Here is a 26,952-nt window from a genome sequence, read left to right on the forward strand (position 1 = left end):
GTTACATTTATGTTCCAATGAATGGTTATGTGCATAGTGTATGTGAAAAGTGTTAATAGATGTAATCCAATCTTTTAATTCAGTATTACAATCTAAGAAAATCCCTCATACCAGGTAGTGGGAATAGTAATGTTTCAATTAAATGCACAATATTTGATTTTCTACATTTCTCGCAAACGTATGATTTACATTTGGTAAGACTGATAAGAACAACATCTGTGCATCTACAGTATTCCATACATTTGGCATTGCATTGTGGAAATATTAATCAAGAGATTCTGAACAGTTTTGAGTGCTAGACATTTTAGCTTAGCAGCAACTCATGAAAACAGGGTTGGTAATAAAATAGGTGTATTAGGTTCACGTGTTAAATAATCAGGCTAAAACCTGTTAACAGCACTAACAAGTGCTTAAATGGTTATGTAACCTTTTCAACTAGGAGAAACTAGCATTTAGAGCAGCCAAAGACCACAGATGCTTCCTTTGGGTCTGAACATATTTCAGTTTCAAATAATGCAAAACTCAAATGATGACTGCCCGATCACTCGATTTCTTTCTTAAAAGAGGCACCAGTTTTCTACCAGTTGTACTTTAAGACATTATATTATTGACATTATAATATTGAAGACAATGTTATAAACAAAACTCTTCAACCCCACACTAACGATGGGGGTAATCAAGGCATGTCATATTCAAATTATGCAATGTACTGGTAAGTTGTCATTTAGAATATTGTGTTCACTTTTGGTTACCACATTTTAAAAGAAGATATTACTCTTTGGAAGCCTTTCGGCCTGTATAGTAGTTAGTAGCTTATTGAAACAAGGATGTTAAGGATGTTATTACTTTAAAGAAGGCAGGGTGTAGGCTTCAACCAAATGGCTGAGTAACTTGTTCCATATCCCCACAACCCTAAAGAGGTGCCTCTATTCTCGTTTTTAAATGCACTTCCATGTAGTTTCCACTTGTGCCTTCTGGTTGGTGTTACATTATTTCCTTATGTAATCTAAACTGTATGAAAATAAGAGAAAACTCAGGTTCTTATAGAGAATAAGGACATTTAATAGACAGCTTAAGGTTTCTTGTGTTGTTTTAAGAAAAAAACATGTACTTCTTTATTGTGTTTGACAGTAATATGAAAGCTTACTGGCATTCTTAGTAACTCCACAAAAAAGAAGGAAAAAACGGTGTTGTAATAGTTACTGTAATAGTTAAGTCTGGCAAATATTAAGAACAGCAGGGAATCACCCATAGCCTGTTTTATGGGACATGATCAGCAACAAAAAATAACTGGATGTTACAGGTAAGGTTGAATTAACAAAGTGTTCAAGAGTCATAAGTGAGAAAGAATTCAATTAAATTAACTAAGAACAATTAACTAGGTCCAAACATGATACATGGGTGAAAAGGCCTCCTCTCATTTGTATTCTTTATATTTTAAAATTCTGAGAATGTTGGTGATGGCATGATACCAACTACCTTGCTGACAAAAACATTTTTCCTTGTGCAAGTGGACTGGATTTAGACACAGAGCGAAGACGTCTCTGTCTCTGGCGGTCCTGACGATCTGGCCTTTTCCCGTCCTCGTAGGAAGTTGCACCAGCAGTTCGAAATGTACAAGGACCAGGTGAAGAAAATGGGAGAAGAAGCACAGCTGACGCAGGAGCAAAAGGGGGACGCTCCCACCTGTGGGATCTGCCACAAAACCAAGTTCGCCGACGGCTGCGGCCACATCTGTTCTTATTGCCAAACTAAATTCTGTGCTCGTTGCGGAGGACGCGTCTCTCTGCGGTCAAATAAGGTACGCTCTCTGTCGCCTTCCAAGCCTTTGCAGAGGTAGATAGATAGATAAGACTTTATTGATCCCCAAGGGAAATTGATGTGTTACAGCAGTCCAGCCCAAGACAAGGAAAAATAGGTGGGGCCCTGGTTCTGATCCCTGGGGAACAACATCTTTCCCTGGAAGAGAAGCGAGTGGGAAGTTAGGGCACTCTCTTACGATAAAATGCTGTTTCTTTCTCTAGTCAGGTTTTTCAACAGTTTGCTCAGAGAAGGGACAGTGACACAGGAACTCATGCTGGTGTAGAACATGATTTAATCTCAGGGAGCTGAAGGAATAGCGTTCATGGTTTGGAAGTGATACCTTTGGTCACTGTCAGAGGCAGGTTCATTATTTTCATTACCTTTCACTTTCACTAAATGAAGGTTCTACCATAGTGTGAAATTATTACTTTATTTTAGGGACATTCAGAAAAAAAATTGTTTACCCAAAACAACGCTGGAAATCAAGAGAGAAGATTCTGGAAATAATCACCACCAGGCATCCACACACACATACATGTCCTGGGAACAAAATGATACAGTATCTTCAAATGTCCAATATTCATGTCATGTTGTATTTTCCTGGTTTCCTAGGTACCGAATACTAATTAAGCAGATTCTTTAGCAAGTAACAGAACAGTTATCATAATTATCTACTCTGCCCCAGAACAGTGGTGTCTAATAGTATGGAATAACATTAGTTAGATTTTTATGACCTCTACGAGTTACTGAACAGCCACTGTGGGCCTTTAATTCCTGCATTCCTGTATGTAAAAGATGGGGACACTAAACACTTTTTACACAAAGAGTGTTGGGAGTGTGGAACAACCCGCTCTGCCATGTTGTCGATACCCTTTTTTTCAAGAAACAGCTGGATGACACCCTCAGATCACTTAGCTAATAACCACAAAACATCTCAGAGGGACTGAATAACCTCCTCTTCATTAATAACCCTTCATGTCTTTTGTTTTGTACTAAGTTTCTAGTGTTTTTTTTTGTGCAAAATATTGGCTTTATAGATACATTTTTAGAAATAAAACAAACAAAATACATGTTTTTTAACAATAAATATAAAACTCTCTGATATGCATTATAAGAAAAATATATATTGTCTAAATTATGGTTTGAAGAAGTTCAAGTGGGTAGCTGCGTCAGCATTCATAGGCTGCAAAGGAAAAAGTAAAGGTTTATTCCATGCTAAAAACAGAAGAAAAACAGTTTCAAACAACTGAAGAAGGCTCCACAGCCGAAAAGTTGTTTTCCTAAATCATGGTGTGTGCTGGTTTTGAACAAAATGTCCCTTATATTTCAGACAATCATAAGTATGATTCTTTATTATTCATCTTCTGTTACTAGCTAGAGCTTACATTCTGCGTTAAAAGAGAGCAAAAAGGCCTATTTATCCCAGATTTCTCGGTTAGGTCAAGTTCTCATGTTCAATACATTTTGTAGCCACCATGGGGCACTGCTACCTCAGCAAAACTCCACCGCAGTGCAGAGACGTCTTTACTGTTTAACCAGTTACCTTTTCTGTTTTTTGTTGTTGTTCTGTGGTATTGTTGTTTTATTTATTCCTTCCCCGTCTTTGTAAACAAGACCAATAAATTACAAGCATAGTAGTTTCAGCCTCTAAAATCACAAGTATCGTGATAAAATGATTGCAATACGAACCTGCCGCATATCTTTGCTGCTTGCTAAGGCATAGGGAAACTATGCATAACTCACTCATGGTGTCTTTTTTTCTCTTGCCAACATGCTTGCTTTCCTGGACCTGCTGCAGGAGGACAAAGTGGTTAGCATATTCTTTTTATTACTTTTTAAATCATTGCCATATTTTTAACCCTGTGTGTGTTTTCTCTGTGTTTCAAATATCCAGTCCTAAAGGCCTTTGTGTATCTTAAATGATTATGCCCTGAGTACATCTAATTAACTTATTAACTAATCTAACATTTTACTTTACAATGCCTTACTCACAATAATTAAGGTCAGTTAAGGTCCCTAAGACATGGAAGACATGGACATGGTTATCAATTATCAATTAGGTTTTGAAGCCTGTGGTTTTATACATCAGTATTCAGAAAAATATAAAAGGTTTACTGTGGGATGAGATATAATCTTCAAATTATAGAAAGCAATTAGAGGTGAACAATCTTAAGGATTAAACTGGCACAGCAGGAGAAGAGTATGTAAAGGGAACATCCAGTAACCCCATATTAAATGTGTAGTGTTGCAGAGTTTGTGTAAAAAGAGTTATGTTTTATTAAATAAAATAAGATTTATCGTCCCCTGAGGGAATTTTTTTGTGGACACACAGCACTTCTGTACATTTAAATATAATGCAGAAAAAAACAAACATTGCACATCACTATATTGCACATGTACAGTATAACACATAAAACATTACAAAACATACAGTATGGCACACAAGTGGATTGTAAAGGTCAAAATTGTGTTTATCCTGGCCATTTGCATTGACAGCTTTTAATGGATAGTGGAACAAGGGAATGTTTGTATCGGTTTGACTTACATTTGGGAACCCTAAAACTTTTGCCAGAAGGAAGAAGTTGGTACTCAGAAGTGAGGATGTGGGAAGGATCTGATATAATTTTTTCTGACTGTTTGGTTATGGCTTTTTCAAAGATTGTCTGCAGGGAGGGGGTGCTGTTTCACTCCCATGACCTTCAAAGCTGTTTGGATGAGACGGGTAATTTGCGATCTTAATTGAACTGATAAATTACCAAACCACACTTATACCATATCTGATAATGGTCTCGATTACAGTATGGTACATTATTTATGTATTATGTTTTGTGTTCATTTGAGAAATTAAACATGATGGTACATATTTATAATACAGCATCAACAAAATATTCCTTATCCAATTCTGCTGGTTGTATAATTAAGGAAAAGGATTGATTACAGTACAGTAAGTTATCTGAAGTTTATGTTTATGACAAATCCTGCTTTTCAGCTTCTATGAACATATTATTGTCTTTTAAATATGTTGACAGGAACCATCCTTGCCAACTCAGAGTTAATTTTATGTTTAACTAGATAAATATATAAATGCTATTTGGATACCGTTTAAATGGTATGGTATTACTTTGTGACAAAAAGGATTGGTGTAAGTTTTTGTTTGTTTTTCTTAAAAGGAGAGATGATATTCTAGGAAATCAAGCTAATGTCTCAAGTCCTAGCATCAGAAAGAAAAGAATCAGTGTGTGATAGCCTACTTTACCTAAATCATACAGGATTTGCTGATTTTGAAACAGGAGTTTCAAGTGACAACGTTACAATGTGGTTTTGTTTTTCTGTGACTCTTGGTGTCAGAGTGTTTTTCTGTGTCACTTCTGCACTAAAATTCTTTATATGCAATACCTAGCGGTTCTGATTATCAGAGGTTTTGTAAAAGTAAAAGGTGTATAAGTGATTGGAGTAAAAACCTGTTTTTAAATACGCAATACTTGTAAATGGATACCCTGTCAGCTGAGTAATACGTAACATGGTACTGTATATGTAATATACCTGTCACTAAACAATTACGCAGTACACAGTTTCAGGTTAGCTCCAAAAGTGGTAATTACAACTGTTTACAGTATACATGTTCTACTGTTAAAAATAAAGTAATGGTCCCTTAACTATGAATGTAAATTCTTAATCGCAGTGGTGGGTGATTGGTGCCTCAATTTATATCATGTGCACAAAGACCTTAAAAACAAAGATCACATATGTCATTACGAGATCATGAAAGTGCTATATAGGAACAATGCCTCAATTTTAAAGTCTCTGTTTCACGACAAAGCTCAAAATATGCTTGTCATCCGCCTCTAAGAAGTGAGCCTCCCTCGAGCTTCAGTGTTAAATTTCAGCACCACTTTGACGTGGTTGTGACTCAGGGTCAAACACGAAAAACGTTTCAGGTGACATCAGGCACGGATGTCATTACTCTTACCCACACAGGTTATCCAGTGAATGCAGCTGCTTCTAACATGAGAGCTCCTGACTGGTAGACAGGATCAGGATTAGCCTTGAGATGGGACAATTCAGGTTCAGTTTTTACCTGCTGCTCATATTCAAGTTAAGGACGCTTGTCTCAAGAAAGCTTCAAAGTAAGCTGTGTCTCTGCCCTCCCAAAAAATCAGTGTTAGGGGAGAAACTGCTCTCATTGTTAGCTCTTAATTTTTAAACCATTTTATTACATCTTAGTATGGCTGTGTTGAATTCTCACACTTGTTTTAGAATTTGGTGGTTGAGAATATTATTCTATTTTCATAATTTGTTAAAGATTCGACTTAGCATCTGTGACTCAGTTTGTTTTTGAATTTTAAAGTGAGATTGTGCTGTGCGTATTGAGGGACAGATAATGTGAAGCATATTTTGGTGCAATGTATAATAGCTACTATCTGTTTTAATGTTCATAACTAAGAAAAAAAAACATCAGCTCAAAAAAAAGAATAGTTTATAATGTTGGAGTGAACAGACTGTCATGAGGATTCAGGACTCAACTATTAAATCACACCAGGAAAGGACAAAAAATTAAGTACTGGTATTTCATCACTGGTCCGAGATTTCATATCAGGCCATAAAATGGTGAATAAAAAGTAGAAACAAGGCAAAAAATGAGTTAGGATTTTGAAATCATCTATAATCGGAAAGATGCTTATTTCTGGCAACCCTGAGTCTATCCTGGGTTCACAGGGCTCAGAGTGCCTATCCATCAAGCAGGCACACAGACATATGGATAATTTAGGATCATTTATTGATGCTTGTCTTTGGAACGCTTTAGGAAACTGGGACATCCATCAAAAACCATGTGTGCACAAAAAGAGACCACGCTAATACAAGCACACAGAATGTGCCTTAGGTTGGGTTTAAACCAAGGGTGGAAAAGCTGTGAGGCATGAATGTTAGCCACCACACCACTGTGCTGCCCTTAAGCTGATTAGAAAAGTGAACACTAATAAATTATAATTATAATTAATAAAAAAATGTTATAGAAATAGAAGAAAGATGGACATACAAGCTTTATAAGGTGAGTATGTGGCTACCTGAATTTCTCTCTGATCATCCTTCAGCCCAATAGAATGACAACTTATCTGGTGGTGGAGGTAGTAAATACTGGAATGTCCTGGTTCCTGTATGGAAAGGAAGCTATCATTGCACAAGTCAGGACCTGAAGTGTTAGTTTACCAGATGATGCCCCCTTTTAAGAAAAGCTGATCCCTTTAACAAAGTGCTTTATTATAACGCTATAATATTTCTGCACTACAACACCATACATACTGTAACTCCATAGTAAGCCTGCTGATAAATGAAGTGCATTTTTAATAGGGTTTAGTGATTTTTTAGTTGTTTTTTTTCATTATACTAGTGCTCTTTGATGGGTTGGATTAAGGTTTAGCTAAGGCTTTTAGTTTTGCACAAGATTACATTTCCTTTTCTTTGTGGAATTTTCTCTCTCACTGTAGTGGTGTTTAACATCAATACCTGTGCCACAAAAAATATATATTTTACTTTTGCATTTGGATAGCTCTCAAAAAGATACTCCTTATGATTCTAGCTTTTAAGCATCTACAAAACCTTGAAAAGCCCTGCACTAGAAGTGCAGTCTGGACCTTGTTTGGTTTGACATGGATACAGTGGGCAGTGTGTCTGGTTGCACTGTGGCTGGTTGACCCAGGTGTCACACTGTGGATTCTGTTCCTCAGCAGTGCTGGGTGACCATATTCTCTTTCAGTGTATTACCTCAGTGATCACCTGCAAAGCCATTTCTTTATGCGGCCATATGTGCAAACATACACTACAAAGGGGCTAAGGCACATTTTCATACTGTCCTTTTGAGAAGAGGAAGTGGTAGACAGAAGTATTGCTCATTGCACAGATTTCCTCTAGACCCAAAATATTCATCTACCTGGGACTTCGGCCTCGCTGTCCCTATTGGAAAAGAATGGTGGCATGAAATACTTCAAATTCTAGTGGTTGGCTAAAAGCTTCATACTGATGCTGTTGCTTTGTTAGAGATATTGTATGAGAACACACCATGATGAGGAAAATATACCATTAAAGCAGGACAGCCCCAGCCCAGAAATGTAAAAACTATTTAAACACTTAATTTTTACACGACACTGTTTAACCTGTTCCAGTATGATATTACAATACATAGTTGTGTTCTTTTGTGTTATGAATAGGAAATGACATACAATGTGTAGTGGTAAGGCATACAGTAGGAAATACTTGTGGATTTCTAGGGCATTCATGTTTCATCCACAATCACTAGATTTGAGTGCGCTGTCAGCTAGAGGAATCAACCTTGACTTCTTTACACTCAGTGTAACGATGCAGAATGATCAGGTGCGACATCAGTTTGAAAGTCTAATGTACAGTAGCTGGTTACCATTTGTGCAAACTTCATCAGTTACAGTATCTTGCTGTTGATAGCCATTACTGCATAGTGTTTGGACAGGAAGGCTTAGTGCATAATCCAGGTGTATAATCTAAAATAAATAACCTTACATTTGTCACAGCTACAGTATATACAGATGAGCACATGATCTGTATTTGTGGTGTTCTTTTATAATAATCTTGCATAAAAGAACATCAGAAAACAGATTTATTCAGTTGCACTGAATATATTAGAATGTATATTGTAATGATTGAACAAAAGTACCTGTTGTTCGGGAAACCTAATCTCTGACTGCGTTACTCTGCATGTTGTGTTTGAGACTGTGCAAGGAAACACTGTTTACAGTATTAATAAAGTATAGATGCAGTTTGGTTAAGTTTAGATACTGTGCTTTCAATAATACACTTCCTCTGGGTGATCTGGTTTCTTCCCACAGTCCAGAGACTGGTACTGTAGGTTAATTGGCCCTGGCTTGAGCCTGTGTCTGTGTGTGCCCTGCGATAGACTGGCATCCTGATTTGAGAATTCATCTTTAATGAGAAGCTTTATCGAAAACCTTCTGAAAATCTTATATATACCACATTATATGCTCCGTTTCTATCTTTTACAGCTTTTGCTTGTTAACAGAGCTCTAACAGATTAGTTCAGCAAGACCTATCTGTTTTTAAATCTTCTTAGAATCCTCTGATCATACAGATGATCATCTAGTTTCGATTTGGTTATTGTGTCCATAACTCTGCGCACCATTGAAGCAAGAGTTATTGGTCTTTAATTACTTAGCTTGATTTTGCCACTGTTTTTATGGATGGGGGCTAAATCAGCCATTTTCCAATCAGTGGATATGAACCTCATCTCGAGAGACAGGTGTCAATACCCATTTCACCGAGACGAAGAGTTACTTAATGGTCTATGAGTAACACGTTTTCCTTAAGTGTAACTGGTAGAAAGCCTTTGGGTCTTTGAGATTTGTTTAACATACTGTAAGTGCTTCTAGTACCTTTTACCTCTTCTATGCTAATATTAATTAAACTCTTGGCTAGTGAGGAGGATTAAAGAATCACCACCTTTAAGCAGTTCAGCCCGTTACAGAAATTGATTGTAATCCTGTAACAGTACAATTCCAATTCACTCTGAGGAAGGTCCATATCAGTGGTCCAGAAGAGGAGAATTGCAGCTACATTTCAAGATACTAGATTATTAGACGAGATAGAACAAGAGGAAGACAAGTTGATCCTGGGACTGAGAGCGTCGCTGACAGCCATGGAACCAGGAGCTGTGGGTGGGATGACATGGTTCAAGAATCATATTTTAGATGATTTTTCATCAGGCAACTTTTCATTTCACTGAAGCTTTTGACTGAAGTTCGGGAGGGATAACAACAACAACAAGCCAATCTCACACAGCTGTACCTAGTCATCATCATTACCATACTAGCTACAGGTTCATCTCCTAAACTCAGATGCCTCCCTACAGATGCTTTTGTCTCAAGCATCCCTCATGTGCCCCATCTCCACCTTGCAGCTGTCCCTTGGTCTACTCAGTCTGAATGGAGTTCGAGCCTTAATGTCTTGTGGTCAGGAGGCTGCCCATTAACCTAGCGGGTTAAGACATACTTTTATGACCAAGTATTCCAATCATTCACAAAGCATTCAACTCTTGGATGTTGTCCCTAGTGAACTACATTTACATAGTTATGGTTCAATTCTGTTATTTAGGTATTTGTTATGCAGTTATAATGCACTGTATACCTTAGTTTTAATTTTATCCTGATTTAATTAGATTCTAATGCAAGAGTATGCAAAGTTTTTTTTTCCCCTAATTCAGAGAGATTCTGAAAATATCACAGCCTTTAAAAAAAGATGAAATCATCTTGATTAAGAAAGGTAAGGAGTCAATTTACTTTCAAAATCTTACTTTTGTCATGTCATGTCATTTGCCAAACCGCTTTGTACCATACGGTGTGGCGGGAAGCCGGAGCCTACCCGGCAAGCAACGAGCGCGGGGCAGGGTACATCCTGGATGGGACGCCAGTCCATCGCAGGGCCAGTGCAAGCCAGTCACACATGGGGACAATTTGGAGGCCACAGTAAAGGCCGAGGGGGGAAATTTGGCCTGGACACGGGGATACCTCCCTAATCAAGAAATGCCCAAGGATATCTTATTTTTGTAGCAGTATGATTTAATTACAATGTTTAATTACAGTCTACTGCATTTTTAGGACCTGCCACTTTTTATTCAGTTCACTCCCAGATACAAATTACACTAGGGAAGGGGGAGTGGGATTCCTTCTTGGAATTTGTTGAGTACTTTGGTATTTATCTCCAAAGATAATGGTCCACGTTTTCAATTCTAAGATATTAACAAAATATGAAAATTGTCACGCAGGCAAGTGAAAACCAGACATGAGGGCACAAAGACTCTGCTATTCTTAACATGAGGGTCGTATTTTATATGTCTCTACTGTGACGCAGACAGATGCTATAATACCTCTATAATTAAGGAGGGCAAGTCGGTTGGTGGAGTGTCTACATCCTGAGCGGTCCCCGTAGTAAAGTCAATAGACTGAGGATATTCCAGAGACAGAACTGAAAGGATCAGTAAATACAAATCCAAGAATATCTACAGAGCTGAGTGCAAAAAGCCTGGCACAGCAGGATTCTAAACAAGAAGATGAGCTCTCCTTGAAAACTGAGAAACATTGATTTCTGCAATCTAATAGCACAAAACTATGTGTTTTAATGTGCTTCAGAGCCTCTTTTCTGGTCCTGTAGAAATCATCTGTCATTCTTCCGAAGTACAAATGGTAGGATAGCTCGATACCTTCATATATCTCAATCCTTCCTTACACTGCCAGAGTTAATTGTGTTTCATGTGCCGTATAGTGAATACATATGTTTGGCAGTGTTTATGGTGAAACCAGATTATCCATCCAACAATTTTCTAGCTGATAGCTACACAGACACAAACACACACATCAAACCAGAGCCAGATGTTTCCACCAGTAATGTTTTTTCAAACTACCAGTATGTCTTTGGACTGCAGGAGGAAACAGGAGTACCCAGACAAAACCCACGCAGGAGGAACATACTGTACAAAATCCAAACAAATAGCACCCCAGGAATTGAATCCAGGGCCTAAGTGCACGGAGACAGCAATACTAAAACCACTGCGCCACCATGCTGCCCGAAACTGGATTAAGTCCTATTAAATTGCACACTGTGTGTGATTAGAAATAGCCCCCAAATTTCCCTTTGTTTGAGTCATAGGCGTGTAACTGCACACTTTGGATTCTTTGAACACAGTTGGGCAGTGCGGCATAGCAGGGGATGCTATGTATTCTTAATGAGCTAGAATCAGCTTCAGTTGCTGGAAACCATTGCCTATATTTATAAATAATGAAGACGTTACTAGTAAAAAAAGTGAAGAAGAAAGCGTGGTTGTGCTTTCTTTTTCTGTTTTGAACATCGTATTCCTAAATAAACGATATAAAAATTTGCAGGTGATCCTGCTTTCATGGCCCCATGGATTTTTTATTAAAAATTTCATCATTCTGGCTGTCTCAGCCTCTTCATGTGAAGCAGGGAATTGTGAGCGTATTTTCCTGTGCGTGAGAAGACTATTTTTAATGCATTTCGGTAAGAAAAAAATGTTCAAATTTTTAGGATAAAGCAGAAACAAGTGGGTCACTGGCTGCATATAAAATCAAGCAGCTCTTTGCAGGTGCTTTCAGTCTGAGCTGGATCTTTCCTTACAGGGGGAACAATCTTGCAAGTACTTTGTGTTGCAGAGTTACCTGGATTCTCTCCCAGGATGCGTTTTTTTTAATATTCCCTGCAAAGAGGATTACACACCTTTTGCTTCACCAGTGGCACAATGACTTTTACAGCTAATATGGGTAAGACAAAGTGTGAGAGCATTGTTTTTGTTTTTAATTCTCGTTTTCCTTTCTGGATTTACAGTACGTTTCTAATTGAATAGCTGTAATCTGGGTCAGGATGAGATACTGTGATGAGATTAAAACTGCACTTCAACCCAAGATTAAATGAAATTTGCACACATTTAACAATATTAGAAACCTATCAGGCTCAACAAACCTCATGTTTTTTTTATATTCGAATGATGACTTAATATTTTCTATGCTTTCCTTTGAAGCAACAACAACAACAAAAAAGTAATGTATATTCAGTTATTCATTTGAGATTACAGTTCATAAGGGGAACATTCTTGTATGTGTGATAGAAGTTATTTTAAAGCTTCGTAACAATACATACATTTAAGATTTAATGCATTCTCCTGCTGAAGGATAATGTTTGTAATAGGTTTAAGGTTGTTCATCTCTGACATAAGACAAGATAAAATACTGTATAAGCCAATTGTCTTGTTTGTACAGCATTTGCCCTTCTGTCTATTAGGGCATTTCATTTGGGATGCAGTTTTATACCATTTTGATGACATTTTTAATCATTTTAAAACTAGTGAATACAGTAATACTTTTTAAAAACTTTACATGTACTGTACCTTTTCGCTATCTTTCCATTCAACAACTCTGCCTGCCAAATCAGAATTTCATTTCAATTTCATTTCCATATTTTAAAAAAGGTTTTGTTTTCAATATTCATATTGTACTGTCAAAAGGAATTATACTTGGTAGAAACATGATAGCTTATTTATTAAGTGCCTTGTTTTGGGTGTGGCATGCGGTGATGAAGTACGTTTCTTGTCATAATGAGTCCAGAATGGAAACCAGAAACTGAGATATTTCTTAGGCTTTGCAAGCAGTGTGTTCAGATCTGTGGTAAACTGTTAGCCTTTTATTCGTTTTCTTCATACTGAGTGTTACTTAACATAGCTCCTGTGTTTAGGAAGATAAGGATCTTAAATATGCATATTTACTTACAACCAAGCATTAAAATTAGTAGGCTATATTTTTTATTGGAATTGCATTTTACATGCATTGCATTCCAAAAATGTAAATTTTCATTTTAAATTTAGGCACTGGTTAGTTAATGGAGACTAACAATGTACTTGTTACAGTGATCAAATGAGCTATAGTGGCATCGCTGCATCAGTACGGAACTTTTTATTGTACTTAATGCCCTTTTGTAGGGACAGGACAGTCTTTAAAAAAACTGAAGTAATGTAATTGGCAGCAATCAAGCTTCTTCTGTGATATTTCATGGTAAATTAATTAAGAATAAGATGCACAAAAATAAGTAAACTAATATGAATACATTAGAAAGGATGCCAAATGTGCATTCATTGAACACTGAATGGATGCCTACACTTTTGGCAGCCTTTTCAATGCTGCAGATCTCATAAATAGCTTGTGCTTGTTCCATGTACCCTTTTTTTAAAGATGTACCTGCAGTTGCTATGATTCCAATGATTAAAAGGCTACAGTGCATTTTATGGGCTTCATCATGTCTCAAGATGGAAGCTATCATATTCCAAAAAAATGCTGTGGCTTTAAGAAAGGTGTAGCCACCTCTGATAAGACATGTTTTCAGGGGACTACCACTTATTACATTTTAAACCACTTCGAAGAGGCGATACTTGACAATAGCATGTTAATTGCTAAATGTGATTAATCATCTTTCGTGTCTTTTTTGTGGCATTTTCAGTGTTGCCTGATGGATTGTCATCAGTGTACTAACTGTGTGAACAATGTATTGATATTGTAAAACTAATTCTAATCTAAGTACAATGCTTTTACCTAAATAAAATATTTATTATCCTGTTTATATGAGTGAAAAAAAATGTTTCCAAGTACATGGAGTATGGCAGTACCTCATCTCCTATGGTATTGAATAGTGTGTTGACCAGCGTTCACTGGTGATGATTCAGTATTTCATTCAGACAAACATAAAAAAGGCTTTTTAGAAAGATGTGTTTATATTGACGTCATCTTGGGCGATTCTTTCTATACTGCATAGAGTTACCGTAATGTATACATGTATGGTATCCATAATGAGAAACACCTGAATTTTTAAAAAATGCTGGGAATTTGATGGCTAATGTCCACAAGAGGGAGCTCAATGAATGTGTAATACCAAATGAGCTCATTTTTGTTGTTTCAGATATAAATACACCGATGTTATAATAACGATAATAGTGAGGCACAAAATGCCAAGCTTGAAGGGTATGTCACGTCTTAAGGTAATTCTTTTGTAGGCCTGTATATAAAAAATACAACACATATTTAGCCATGCAATCCTAGTAACAACTCGTCTGTGGTGACGCCCATCTAGTTGTCATTGCTATAAACGAAACCACTAATTAATGAGCTTGATTTGATAAATAGCTGATATGTCTTTTATTTCTAATTTTGGAAACAGTTTGAAGTGGTTCATTGGTCATAAGATTTGAAACTGCTATCAGAAGTGGTTTCCCTTCTGGCAACTGCTCGTCTTTTGAGTCATGTCCTTTGTGAATCATAAGTGACAATTATTCTGTAGCAAAGGCACCTCAGGCCATTGCTGCTGTTTAATCCCTGTTCGGGTTTTAGGGAAAATTAGTAAAGATTGCAGCTGGCTGTTATAGAGCACTCTATCTTAGCAGTTTGTCTTCAAAATGTTGTTGGTGGGGACATCTGCAACTGTTTAATTTGTCTCACGTTTTTATCCATCCATGTCTTGAGAGTGGGGTAATTGTATCCAATACAACTGACTGCAGATGCCTGTAGAATATTAGATATCTAATCTTTACATGCATACACATTAATTTAGATGTCTCTGGAGTGTGGACCAAAATCATTCAGATATAGAGACCTAGTTATCATTTTTCACAGGCATGTAAGAGTTCTCTGGATTTTCATTGCAAGCTACCAAGCCTTATAAATTAAAACCTAACTGAAAAAATATTTTTGTCAAATCTCCGTGCCATACATTAGTCAGGTTTTTATTTTCAACCTTTTTTAAGAGGCACTTCTATACAGTATGTGGTTTGCTTGTTGGTGAGACTTACAAGCATCTGAACTACTATCACAAGTACTAATGATTATATTCTAAGGCTGGTGAACTGTATATGCATTAACACGCTATAATCCATTTAGTTCAGGTGGGTAGCTGCGTCAGCATGCATATTCTGCAAAGGAACAAGTAATAGGTTTATTCCATGCTGAAAAGAGAAGAGAGAAAACACAACATTTCAGCTGTGAAGCCTTCTTCAGGCTGTGAAGCCTTCTTTACCTGAAGAAGGCTTCACAGCCAAAACATTGTGTTTTCTCTCATCACATTTGATATAATTGTATTAACACATTACATTCTACTGTTTTGTATTTTTTAAATACAGTATTAACGGTTAATGTATGCCCTTAGAAAAACCTAAAGCAATAAGCTAAAAATGCAGAAAACTGTTCTTGGATCTTCAGCCCTTTGGAAACAATGCAAGATGTAATATGGTGAGAGGATCTAACCCCTTAAATATTGAAATCCTTTCACTTTTACATGCTCCATTTTTATCTTTTTGAAGCGATATTTTTTAGGTCAAAGCATTAAAAGATACTGTGAAAGGCCTGTATTTTGCCTAGTTACCATTACAGGACAGGGAAATCAGACTGCGACTGAGTTTATGCAAATTACACTTGTGAAAAATAAGTAGGTCAGGTCTAATATGCATTGCATTGCACACTGTAGACTTTTGCAAGTAGCCTAAAAAAGGAACATTCTAGCAAAAATATATAAATATACAATAAATGTCTGGAACTCTAACTTTGTGTGTGAATACTGGTTAAGTAGAATGGTGCACTTGAACTGCAGGAGCAGATCAAGGTTCCTGTGAGTGACCTACAGGTAATTGGTTTTTGTTCTTTGACTGAGATTAGAGAAATGACAGGAAGACAGTTGTACTGTACATAAGCAGATTGACTTATCACAGTGGACTTATCTGCAGTTGAATTTGATCTATTTTGAGTTTTTACACTTCAATTTCTTAAGCAACACACTCCTTTTGAAATTCGTTTGGTTCAGGCTTGCTTTCAGAACTGTTACTTGTATGCTAAGTTAGACTCGGGGTGGATTATCCAATTTAATGAGATATCTTGGATTTAAACGTGTTTGGGTTTTTTTTTTTAATTCCCAGCCATATATTGCCTCAAATTAATTTGGTTTTAGGAAATATGCTTCTGAAATTTGAAAGACTGAAGTTTGTTAGATGGGAGTACATACAGTAGGTGATTATTAAAATGAAATTTACTCTACAGGAGTCTTGATGCATTGCAGTTGTGCCATAGATTTAAGGAGGTAAAAGGACAGGTTGAATAAACATTTTAATAAAATGTCTTCTGCTAGAAAAGCCAATACTTTGTTCCACCATTTTGTGCAATATCCAGCACAATAATAAACAACAAATAGGAACACGTCTGGGTGTAATAATAGTGAGCAAACAAAAGAAATGTGCCCGTCCATTAGCTCAACTGGAGACTCAGATTGCAATGGTGAAGTTTAGCTTCTAATGTTTTAATGACCATGAAATACTCTCATGAAGATCTAATACTTGACGGTGGTGATGTGTAAATCAGATCTGCAGTGTAGCAGGGTCTTTGAAACAGGTAAATCTGCCAATCACAAAAATGGCAAGCGAAGGTACAAAATGAGGTGTATTATGCGATCTGATTTCCATTATGGGATTTGCTCTCTTCTGGGACTGTGACATCAATGTCTCAGAACGAAAAAAGAAAAGTTCACTCCAAAGCCACAGTGGTTCATTGAGCCAGAGCTCATGGCTCCTGGTCTGTGTAGAGTTAAGACTAGAGAGCTTTGAGACTCCCCCTCTGGATGGGACACTGGTCCATTTTAGTGAACAGCCCCCCAGCAATGCTGGTGCCCCACTTGTACAAGTGGGTGGATTAGAGCAACTGGGGTACAATACCTCCCTCAAGGTACAACAGTCTCTGTAGCAGAGACTTGAACCTGCAACACTTCAGTCATGAGGCACTGTGCTATGTTGTTCCCCTTGGGCTAGGAACACACAAAAAAAAATCACAAGCCTGATAAGTTAGTAGTTGTACAGAATTTAGTGACCTGTGAAGAATCCTTGCTTGATTAAACACATTTTTGTTATAATTACTGCGATGTATGCGCTAATGCCCTTTTTGATGGTAGTAGTATTTAAGCACACACAGGTGTGCTGGAGCACAACTCTGTATAATTAAGGTTGAATATTATCCTAATCATGCTGCTCAGTTACACGTGTCTTGGAACAATCATAGCCACTCCTGACAGCAATCAGATGCGAGAAAACTTATTTAAAGTGTGTGCTCCATTAAGCGCTGCAACCTTATTAACTGCTCACTGTAGAACCTGTGTCAGTAGGGGTTGCCAGCAGTAACTGCTTTGTTGTAGTGACTCATGGTTAGTGATTTTTACAGTACACAAACTGGACTGCTTCTTCCACCATCTGGTCTTGCCCTTTGAACCACTGGAATGACTGAACCGACTCTTGTTGCCAAAAGGTACCATTCACACTGCACAATATGCCTTGCTAGAGTATGATCTTATTATCATCTTATCATCTTCATGGATTTGATAAATGAAATGCTATTTTAGCTCCACTGTAGATGTTTTCTATCTTTTTTGTGTAGGTAGTCAGCAGGGTTTGAAAGTAGCATAACCTTTTGAAAATTTGTTTTTAATTTTTTTAATTACACTGCAGTGTTGGCTTCAGATTGCTTTACAAATATCACAATTTAATTGTCTTCTCTGAGAACTCAAGGCATGCCCAGTTATTATTGGCATACAGTAGTTTATTTGAATTTCATGTGACTTACAGTAACTAGTGCTACTGCCTCACAGTTCCTGTGTTCAATTCTGGCCTTCAGCTGCATGAAGTCTTTATGCTCACCTAGATTTGAAAGGATTATTGCTTTTATTTCTTCATAGATTCAAAAAACATGCTTGTTAGGTTGGATTAGCTCTTTTAATATCATTCCTTTCTTAAAGGACCCAGCCCCAACTTGTGTCCTATGCTTCTATGACAGGCTCCAGTTTCCTGTGGTCCTAACTGGGATAAGCAGCTTTCTCATAATGGATGGATGTGTTTTTTTTTCTCTGCCGAACAGCATATGCAGTAAAAGCTTTATGATCCTGCTTCCTGCTATTTTTTTCATCCGTCTGTACTTGTAGTCTACTTAGCTCTCTGAACAATGATGACTCAGCAAGCCTACTGCTTTATTTTATTAATTTTTTGCAGCTCCCACTGCCGACTGTTGACATTGCTTTTTTAAGTCATGTGGCGGCAGTGTAATCTTCTGTCTTCCCTTACAAACAGTGCTCAGCAATTTTATGTTTTATAATCTTTCCCATCTCTCTTGTAAACCTCAGTATCCATTGGACGTCTTTCATTTCAACACACATAAAATATTAAATTGGTTTCTTGTGTAGAATAGTTTAGATGCCCATATGCATGCAAAATAATTGTAATTGCTTGAGTCTTCAAGCAGCAGAAATCTCTACCAGAACCTGTAAAGTTCATGTCTGTGTTGCAGATGCCATGTAATCATTTTTAAATATATTTTCAAGGAAATTAACTTCATTAAGTCAGGGGTGGTTGTTTACTGCTGGTCTGAAAGTGGTTGTTTTACTGCAGTTAGAGATAGAATCAATAAAACAATGTTAAAAGGGATGTTAAAACACATTTTTAATTTCATTACTCCTTTTAATTTAGCTCCTTTGCAGGGTTATTATAACATGAACAGGTCAAACTGTTATTTTAAATGGAAGTGTTAAATTTTTAGAAGGAGAAAGACACACATTTGTTTAGGTGCAATATGCATTGCAATAAATGCTTTTTGCTTTAAACATTTGTGACCGCATATTTTGTAGAAAAACAATATAATTAAGCTAAGATTCAGATTTCATATTTTGAAAAGCAAAAACAATCATCCATTACAGCTTACACAGATTAGTGCTACTGTACAGTATATACTTACGTGAGCTGCTAGGAATGGTGTAGAGAGCAACATAATACTGAGTCACAATTTTATACAAGAAAAACAATGTTCTGATAAATGTTATTTTTTATACCATCTAGAATGTCAAGTACTATATAATGCAAACAAAAATACAGGTTGCTCTACTATCATTAAATAATTTCAATTGCATTTCCTTAAAAACAAATGTTTTTGTTCCCCTCTTCATGCTTAGGTAATGTGGGTATGCAATCTGTGCCGAAAACAACAAGAAATCCTCACAAAGTCAGGAGCCTGGTTCTACAACAGCAGTTCGAATACACCCCAGCAGCTGGATCAGAGTGAGGCCCCCAGGGGCCACAGGAATGAAGAGGCACCTCAGGAGAAGAAGGCAAAACTACAGGATCCGTCCCACTACCAGGGACCCTCAGGGGACATTTCCACACCAGCGTCAGACAAAAACAGACCTCAAGGGCTCGTCCGGCAGGAGTCGATCAAAAACGGTTCAGGGCTGAAGTACCCTGGTCCAGGAGACGCTTCGACGGACAGGTGAGTCCGCCGCGGTTTCGAGAGCACACAGGAGGCTTTTGGTGTCTGACGAAAAAGCTGTTCCGAAGGGGTTTCTTCTCTCCAAAGTCTTGACAGCGTCGGGGGTGTGGGGTGCGAAGGAGCCTTAGCTTTGAATTTTTAAGTTTGAGAGGTTCACTGAAACTTAAATATTTTGAGTCGTTAGTATGAAATGGAACTGAAGAATGACGATGGCGAGATGGGAAAGTCAAGAAGTACCAAATTGACTTGGCTGTGTAAAATGTAAAATAGCTGCAGCTGACGTTGAAATTATGTACTGTATATTGTTTGTAGAATATAGAGGGATCTGAGCAGAGATCTACTCAACTTTCATAAATAGAGGGAAATTGCTGTAAAACAAGAAAATATGAAAGCAATAGCTACAATTAAAAGGCTCCTTTTGAACCATATTGAAGGTTCAGGGGTTATCTGAGTTATATACGGTATTCTGATGACTGCCTTTGCTAAGTGAAATAGGATACAAGTGGATATCCATATATAGAGAAATAGTCCACACTTTGGTGAGACATTGCTCAAAATGAAGTCTTCCAGGTTTTCTTATTGGCTAAGGAGTGCCTTCCTGTTAGTAAAGTTCCTGTTAACTAGAGGATTTGGATTAGTTTATATTGTCTGGGATATGAGGCTTTTAATGGGCTGGGCCAAGGGTTTTTTTTTGGTATTTGGTATGAAAGATGTCAGGAATGCCTTCATGAATTTTAGTAACACCTGAAATTTTAAATGTCAGTCTTTTTCCAGAATCATCTCTTATTTTTATATCACCCCAATTTCTAATGACCATTTCTTAATCGACTCAGGTGATAGCCAAGAGCCATGTTACGTTCTTTGAAATAAGCTCTATTGAACTTAAGTTGAATTTTTTGGAATGAGCTTCAGTGACACGTTGGAGCTAGGACTCGTAAACCAGTGAACATGCATGTGTTTATCGTGATTCTATCATAGGAATGGAGCAAAATTTCAGTGTATACGAAATGGCCCAATGCATGCATCTCAGAGGTGCAATTTGTATGGCATCTAGTGGCTACATGCAGACTTTCAATGCCAAATATTAATCTGCATAATGGGTTTTCCTATGTCATGTCACTTCAGTGCCCTTGGTACAAAAAAGATTTTATGACTTTCCTGATAACTCTGCTGTGTTTCTGAGAGCCAGGAGCTCCCTAGCCAACTAATCTAACCCTGTCGATTGATGGCTGTTCTCAGCCAATTGTGTACCACTGATTTGGGAATCACAGTTGGAGAGTGGCATTACCCAGGCTCAAACCCCTGATCAGAAAGCTCTACCTGGCCTTGCTCAAGTGACATTAACAGTGAGTCACACAGTAGTTCTCAAAATCAAAGTGTCTCATCCCTTTAATAGTGTAACGCATACGGCTCCATTGCTCGTGAGAGCTGGCTTACCAGCGCGGTGACGTCACTGCCCTTCCCTGTGAATAGCAGGGACCGCAGCCGCCGGGCTGATGGGAGATTTCCCTTTGGCTCAAGAGGCTGGGTCCCTGTTGAGTGACGCTGGAGGCCCGGGTTCGAGTCCCTGACGGTGGGGGGGCCGACTAGAGGTGGCAGTGGCAAGGGCGCCCACGTGAACCCTGAAGCGTTACATTGGTGTCAGCGGTGGGATGGGATAGCCCTTCGCCGAGGACGGCGAGTTAAGCGGGGGAGAGTGTAATGCATACGGCCTCCGTTGCTTGTGAGAGCTGACTTACCAGAGCGGTGATGTCACCGCCCTTCCCTGTGAATAGCAGGGACCGCAGCCGCCGGGCTGATGAGAGATTTCCCTTTGGCTCAAGAGGCTGGGTCCCTGTTGAGTGACGCCGGAGGCCCGGGTTCGAGTCCCCGACAGTGGGGAGGGCGCCCACGTGATCCCCGGAGCAGTACAATATATTTTATTTAATTCTGTTGCTGCTTCCATGGAAAGTAAAAGTTCACAGCTGTGACCGGTGCAGCTCTGCTCAGCTTTCTGCCAGGGCTCCATGTTGGTGGCTTGTGGGCTCCCATGTTTGTACAGCTCCATTGCCCACTCAGCTGATAACTCGGCCACTGCAAAAGACCTCTGCTACAAGAGGAGTCTACAGAAGACCAGTGAAACATGGTGCTCTTCCCTGCCCCTGCCAGGATTCAATCACACTTACTAGTGGGCCCAGAGCCACACCATTCCTCTCTTTAGATATATCAGAATCCACTGCACCAAAGGCCTGGTTCTCTGCCACTGCAACGTTTTCCACTGTCTAGGTTTCAGAGGGAGGTGACATAACTTCTTTAACTCGTTCAGCGCACCGAGCTTTTTACACTTTAACCACGGAGACAGGCATACATAATCCAGTGGATGTCGGTTCTGTCTATCATAGATTTGGGGAAATAGGCTCAAGAAATCAAGGTTATCAAGGTTGTCTCTGTACATTTTGGTGACGTACTGACAAAAGTGTTCGTCTTCGAGGTTGTCGGTGTCTCACCGGATAATCAGTTTGAAGTTTTCTTGTTTTTCCTGGCTGTGTGGTTAAAATACCTTTGCCTTGTCTGTTCTTATTCTGCTGCAGTTTTGCTGTCTTACTTTTGCTTGTCTTTGAATGCGGAGGATGCACTGCGCTGCCATGTCACTGTTGAAGTGGCAGTTCCCCTGGCGAATAGCTCTCCTGTTTGAGACTGCTGCAGCTGTGAATTGCACTGAATATGCATGGGCCTAATTGTTACTTGCTAATATTCTTGAAATTTCATCTAATTCTTTGGCCTTGGACTTTTATGGTTTCGTGAACGGCAGGGGGCTTGTAAGAGTTTTGTTTGTGAAAAGCGTGATGTCTCTCATGTTTTGAGCTTTTCCAGTGCTGCTGTTTCAGCCCTGCAGTCTTCAAGAGGCATCCTGTTTCTTATTTTTTTTATACTCTTTCAGAATGTAAGGTGCAGTGGATCTGTTGACAATCATATCATGAGTGTTGCCAGTCTCCTTGTGTCACTCTTGATCTTTTAAAATGAACTAGTGCCATAGAACAGTTTATAAAAGACAACTTGGTGTTAAACTTTTTAAATGTTTGTTCTTTACCTCGAGCACAAACAACAAATATCAATACATCTTTTTAGGTATTAGAACTATGTCTAATAGACAATTATAATTGAATGAAGTATGGTAGGTTAGGTACTATGTGCTCAACAGAAACGTGATAACATCAGGATGGCTCAGTTTCTGTTAATTGAAGCCTTCCCTCCTGAATTTCCCTTTTGACAGAGGCCTCATGGGGGAGGCCTTAGAAGGCAGCTTCCCCCATCTTTTCAGTTATGAAGGCTTGCTTTCCATGAGCAGAAAATCTGTGCTGATCATTTTCCTTTTTGCGTGTCTTGTGTTTACTGTTGAAACTAATGGTGCATTGACAGAAATCCTAATTTATAGACCATCCTGACTGGATTCTTCTTTCCTGGAAGAATTGAGATTGTATACACTCTTGTATCTATACCCCCAAGGCTGTTGGAACTGGGGGATCTTACTGTTCATGTGGATATCTTTGTTGACACCTTTGTTAACATTTTACTGCTTTGTTGAATTCCCTAATTTAATATAGCACAGATCTCATACTGTATACTCAATTTAGCAATTCCTTTAGTTGCTAATATTACTTTACCTAGTGTAGGTTACACTGATCATTCCATGATTACTCTTGAAATTAGCCCCATGGAGTCCTCTTAACACATAAGTATGGCTAATGTTTCATTTGCGGCTGAAGATTGTACCATTTTTGTTGATGGTGTTGTCAATTTATATAAACTAAAAATGCAGAAGTCTTTATTTGTACCTGTCCCCTCTTTACTAGTAATCACTTTCCATGGTGTACAAAAGATTTGAAAAAAAAAACTCCTAGGCTTGAAAGGACAAATGTTGGAGGAGAAATTGAGGAACATTGTGTGTTGATGAGGAAATTTGGAATTTCAATTTGAAGCAATATAGGGAACCGAAAAAAAAAAAGGCTAATGCTGCTTACTTTCCTACTCTGATTGCCAAAGAAAAAAATAGGCCTGCAACCCGTTTCAACACACTTGACAAGCTCTCACGTTCCAAGTCAGTGATTCATCAAGGCACAGACTCCATATTTCAGCATCAAACATTTTTAATGATAAAACTCAGGATGCTTATCCACAGTACGTATTGTTCTGCTTTCTTCAGGCTTGTCTCCTATTAGTAGTTATCCTGTTAAGTCTGTAAGTACTGTTACGTCTTTATCTGTGTTCTTAAATCTTTTTATGGACATTATTAAAGAAATAATTTTACAATTCCATCCCAGTGCATCGTTTGGACCCTTCACCTAATTGCCTTCTTAAATATTTTACTGTCCTCGGTTCTCTCTTTACTTACATAGTAATGGTCTTTAAATTTAGGCTTGGATATATTTAATTTAAAAGTGGCTAAAATAATACCTTTTTTCTGAAAAAGCAGAATCTTGCTTTGGAGCAAGCAAGAAAAGGCGTGATTGAGCAATATTCTCAAAAATAATAGAATGTTGTCAGCATAAAGTGAAATGCGTTGTTGCATATTTTTAATGCTGATAGGGAGAAAATTGTCAGATTGGCAGAGTTCTTATGTGAGATTAGGTTTTAATGGTAAACAGTCATGGGTAGAGAGGGCACCCCTGATGGGTATCCCTCACGTTAGAGGACTGCATAGTACACTTGCATGAGGGTACTTTCAATGAGGGTTCGGATAAGAAAAAATGAATCCATATGTTCTAACACCAACTGGTGAGCCTATTTCCTTAAAGGCTTTTTCTTCATCTAGAGAAATTGTGGTTGAGGATTTGGCATCGGTGGTGAGATGAATGATGTGAAGGAGATGGTGAACATTGCCTGTCGCCAGCCAAGTTCTAATGAATCTTTTTTGGTCATGATGAATCAGTTTTGTCAGTCTCAAGGACATGTAAACACTTAGGCCTGTAGCTTAGTGTCCAAATATTCTACGAGCAGGGATTGATATCTGGCATATACAGAGGAATCATGATCTTTTTTTGTAACAAATGCAACAATACCAGTGTTGATGAGTCTAGAACAGCATTTTCCTCTCCATAACCATCTGCATCATCAAAGAGTAAGGTTGTCAGCTGATCACAAATGGTGAGGAGCAATGTGAGTGGTATTCTATCAAACATGGAGTCCATGCAAAAAATGGCCTCGTTTTGATTGTCACATTCCTTTTATTCTTTATCCGTTAACATGGAACAACTGGGGCACCTACTGTAGCTAGTTTTCCATAGAAGAACCGCTGTGGCTCAAGGCCATCAAGAAACTATTTATTGTCACCTGGCACCTGGTCACTGACACCTGGTGTAAATCCTTAATACCTTCAGGAGCTACTCATTCCTCTTGTACTTAATTGATCATTAAGGTCTGGGTGAGAGTAGTCGTACCTGGACACTGTCTTTAGTCAGCTGGACTTTTAGATGCTACTGTATTCCAATCAATTTTAATAAATTCAGAAACACAGTGTTTTAAATTAAATGGAAAACCTATCCTTGTAATTAAGTTTTTTTAATGAAATGTATGGTTATTTGTTTTGCATTTTGTATTAAATTTTGTACAATGCTCTGGGATGCCCTGATGTGCTATATATGAATGCATTAATATTCAGTGGAATTGAACCATTTTTTAAAAATTCTGGTATTTTAAAGAATGAATGGATATCCTTAGTTTAGTTTGGATTTCCTATTACTGTATGTTAATGCTGTTTTCTGGTGATTTAAGAGAACTTTCATTTAAGCCCTGCTGTGTCAGCTCTGTGTAAACTGATTCACAGTCACAAGGTGTTTTTAGGAGCACATGGATAAATACGTCAGCATTTCTTCAGAAATATGCAGCTTCTTTTTCAACAGAGAGGTGAAAGCCGAGAATATCCAAAGAATCCTGTCATATTGTATATATTCTGAGGATCACAAATAAATTGCTGATATTGGGAAGTTTTAATTTTCTAAAAAAACTTTAAATGCAGCTCGTTTTTAAAATATATTAATAATTTTCAGATTGAAGAAAATAATTATAGATTGTGTGTTATGTTATAATGGTATAGGATAGAATCTAGTAATACTATCAGTTGTAGTATACATTTTGCACAGTTCTCAAAGCACTGTTTTTAAAGAATTCCAAATACACAAATTAGCAAACTATCATCTGTGTGTATGGAACATGTCTAGTGAAGAACACAGTGGTATGCTTCAGTGGTGTCGTTACATTACAACTGGAAATTCAAAGGTGCTTGTAGGTCAGTGGTATAAATTATGCAATTAATAAACTAATGTACAGGGTTGATGAGTCAGCTTCCAAGACTGTCTACAGAGAGACATTATTTGCAGAATTATGATGTGAATACGACAACAACAGATATGAACAAAAGGTTTAAATGTGACATAATGCACTACATTATCTGCTGTTCATATTGGCAACATATTTTTTAAATTATTTCATTTTTTAAAATTATCTACTTAATAAAAAAGTTCAGTTACACATTTTGTGAAAGATTAGAAAAAGTCATTTACTGGTTTGAAAATATCCAAGACCCGTCTGTACACTTTTTTGAAGATAAAAATGATATTTTGTTTTTCTAGGAAAAATGTATTAAATGTTTTTCTAGGAAAAATGTATTACATGTAGGCTGAGAATTCCTCATTCTCACAGTGCAGTACTCTTCTTGGTTAATGTAGTGGGTTGTTGTGTATTGGGAGCACACAGACTGAGAGTCTGATGAATTGGTGAGTTCAGGAACATGAGATCCACAGAATTTCTTTCCAAACAGCTGCTCTCATTCTATTAATATGAGATCTGAATTGCGCTGATTAAGGAAAATCCTGTCTCACCTACCAAAATTTAAGGTGGTAAATGTTTAAGAAAGGTTGTTTAATAGACAATTTGACACTAGTCTTCCCTCTTTTACACTCATATGTGTGTCTGCAACAACTGAGGCTGTGGATCACTCAGACAGCATATTGTTACCCACTAGCTGCTTACAGTATACTGGACATATTTCTTTATTACAACTCGTTTCCTTTCATAAGCTGTGAAAAGACATTGGGAAATGAATCAGATAGAATCCTGGCTGGATTGGGACCACACAGCTCCTGCTCAGGGGATGTGAACGTGGAACACAGAACAAATATAATGACATTGTGGTTCATGTCATACTATATATGAAAGCAGTGGAGGACTTGTGATGCAAATTACTCCAATGAGTTGCCACTGTGTGTTGAATACAACAGTGACATACAGTACTGGC

At 37.9% G+C, this 26,952-nt stretch overlaps 1 protein-coding gene and 1 long non-coding RNA gene across 50 annotated transcripts in view; one reads left to right on the plus strand and one right to left on the minus strand.

Annotated features, from left to right (window-relative positions):
- rims2a (regulating synaptic membrane exocytosis 2a) overlaps positions 1-26,952 on the plus strand; it is a 267,723-nt gene that overhangs the window by 50,839 nt on the left and 189,932 nt on the right. For 48 of the 49 annotated variants that reach the window (XM_069194863.1, XM_069194864.1, XM_069194865.1 and 45 more), the window contains 3 exons: positions 1,591-1,801; positions 3,602-3,613; positions 19,366-19,679. In XM_069194863.1, coding sequence (XP_069050964.1) covers positions 1,591-1,801; positions 3,602-3,613; positions 19,366-19,679 — 537 coding nt within the window. Of the gene's footprint in view, positions 1-1,590; positions 1,802-3,601; positions 3,614-12,024; positions 12,120-19,365; positions 19,680-26,952 lie in introns of those variants that run through there. The other variant, XM_069194880.1, reaches the window with a different exon arrangement.
- LOC107078701 (uncharacterized) overlaps positions 1,846-26,952 on the minus strand; it is a 46,774-nt gene continuing 21,667 nt past the window's right edge. Inside the window, exons 2-4 of the long non-coding RNA XR_001479667.2 lie at positions 3,493-3,595; positions 2,268-2,343; positions 1,846-1,959 (exon numbers count right to left, since the gene is read on the minus strand). This is a non-coding gene — a long non-coding RNA (uncharacterized lncRNA). The remainder of the gene's footprint in view (positions 1,960-2,267; positions 2,344-3,492; positions 3,596-26,952) is intronic.

Source organism: Lepisosteus oculatus, chromosome 10 (assembly GCF_040954835.1).
Source record: "Lepisosteus oculatus isolate fLepOcu1 chromosome 10, fLepOcu1.hap2, whole genome shotgun sequence".
Taxonomy (NCBI): domain Eukaryota; kingdom Metazoa; phylum Chordata; class Actinopteri; order Semionotiformes; family Lepisosteidae; genus Lepisosteus; species Lepisosteus oculatus.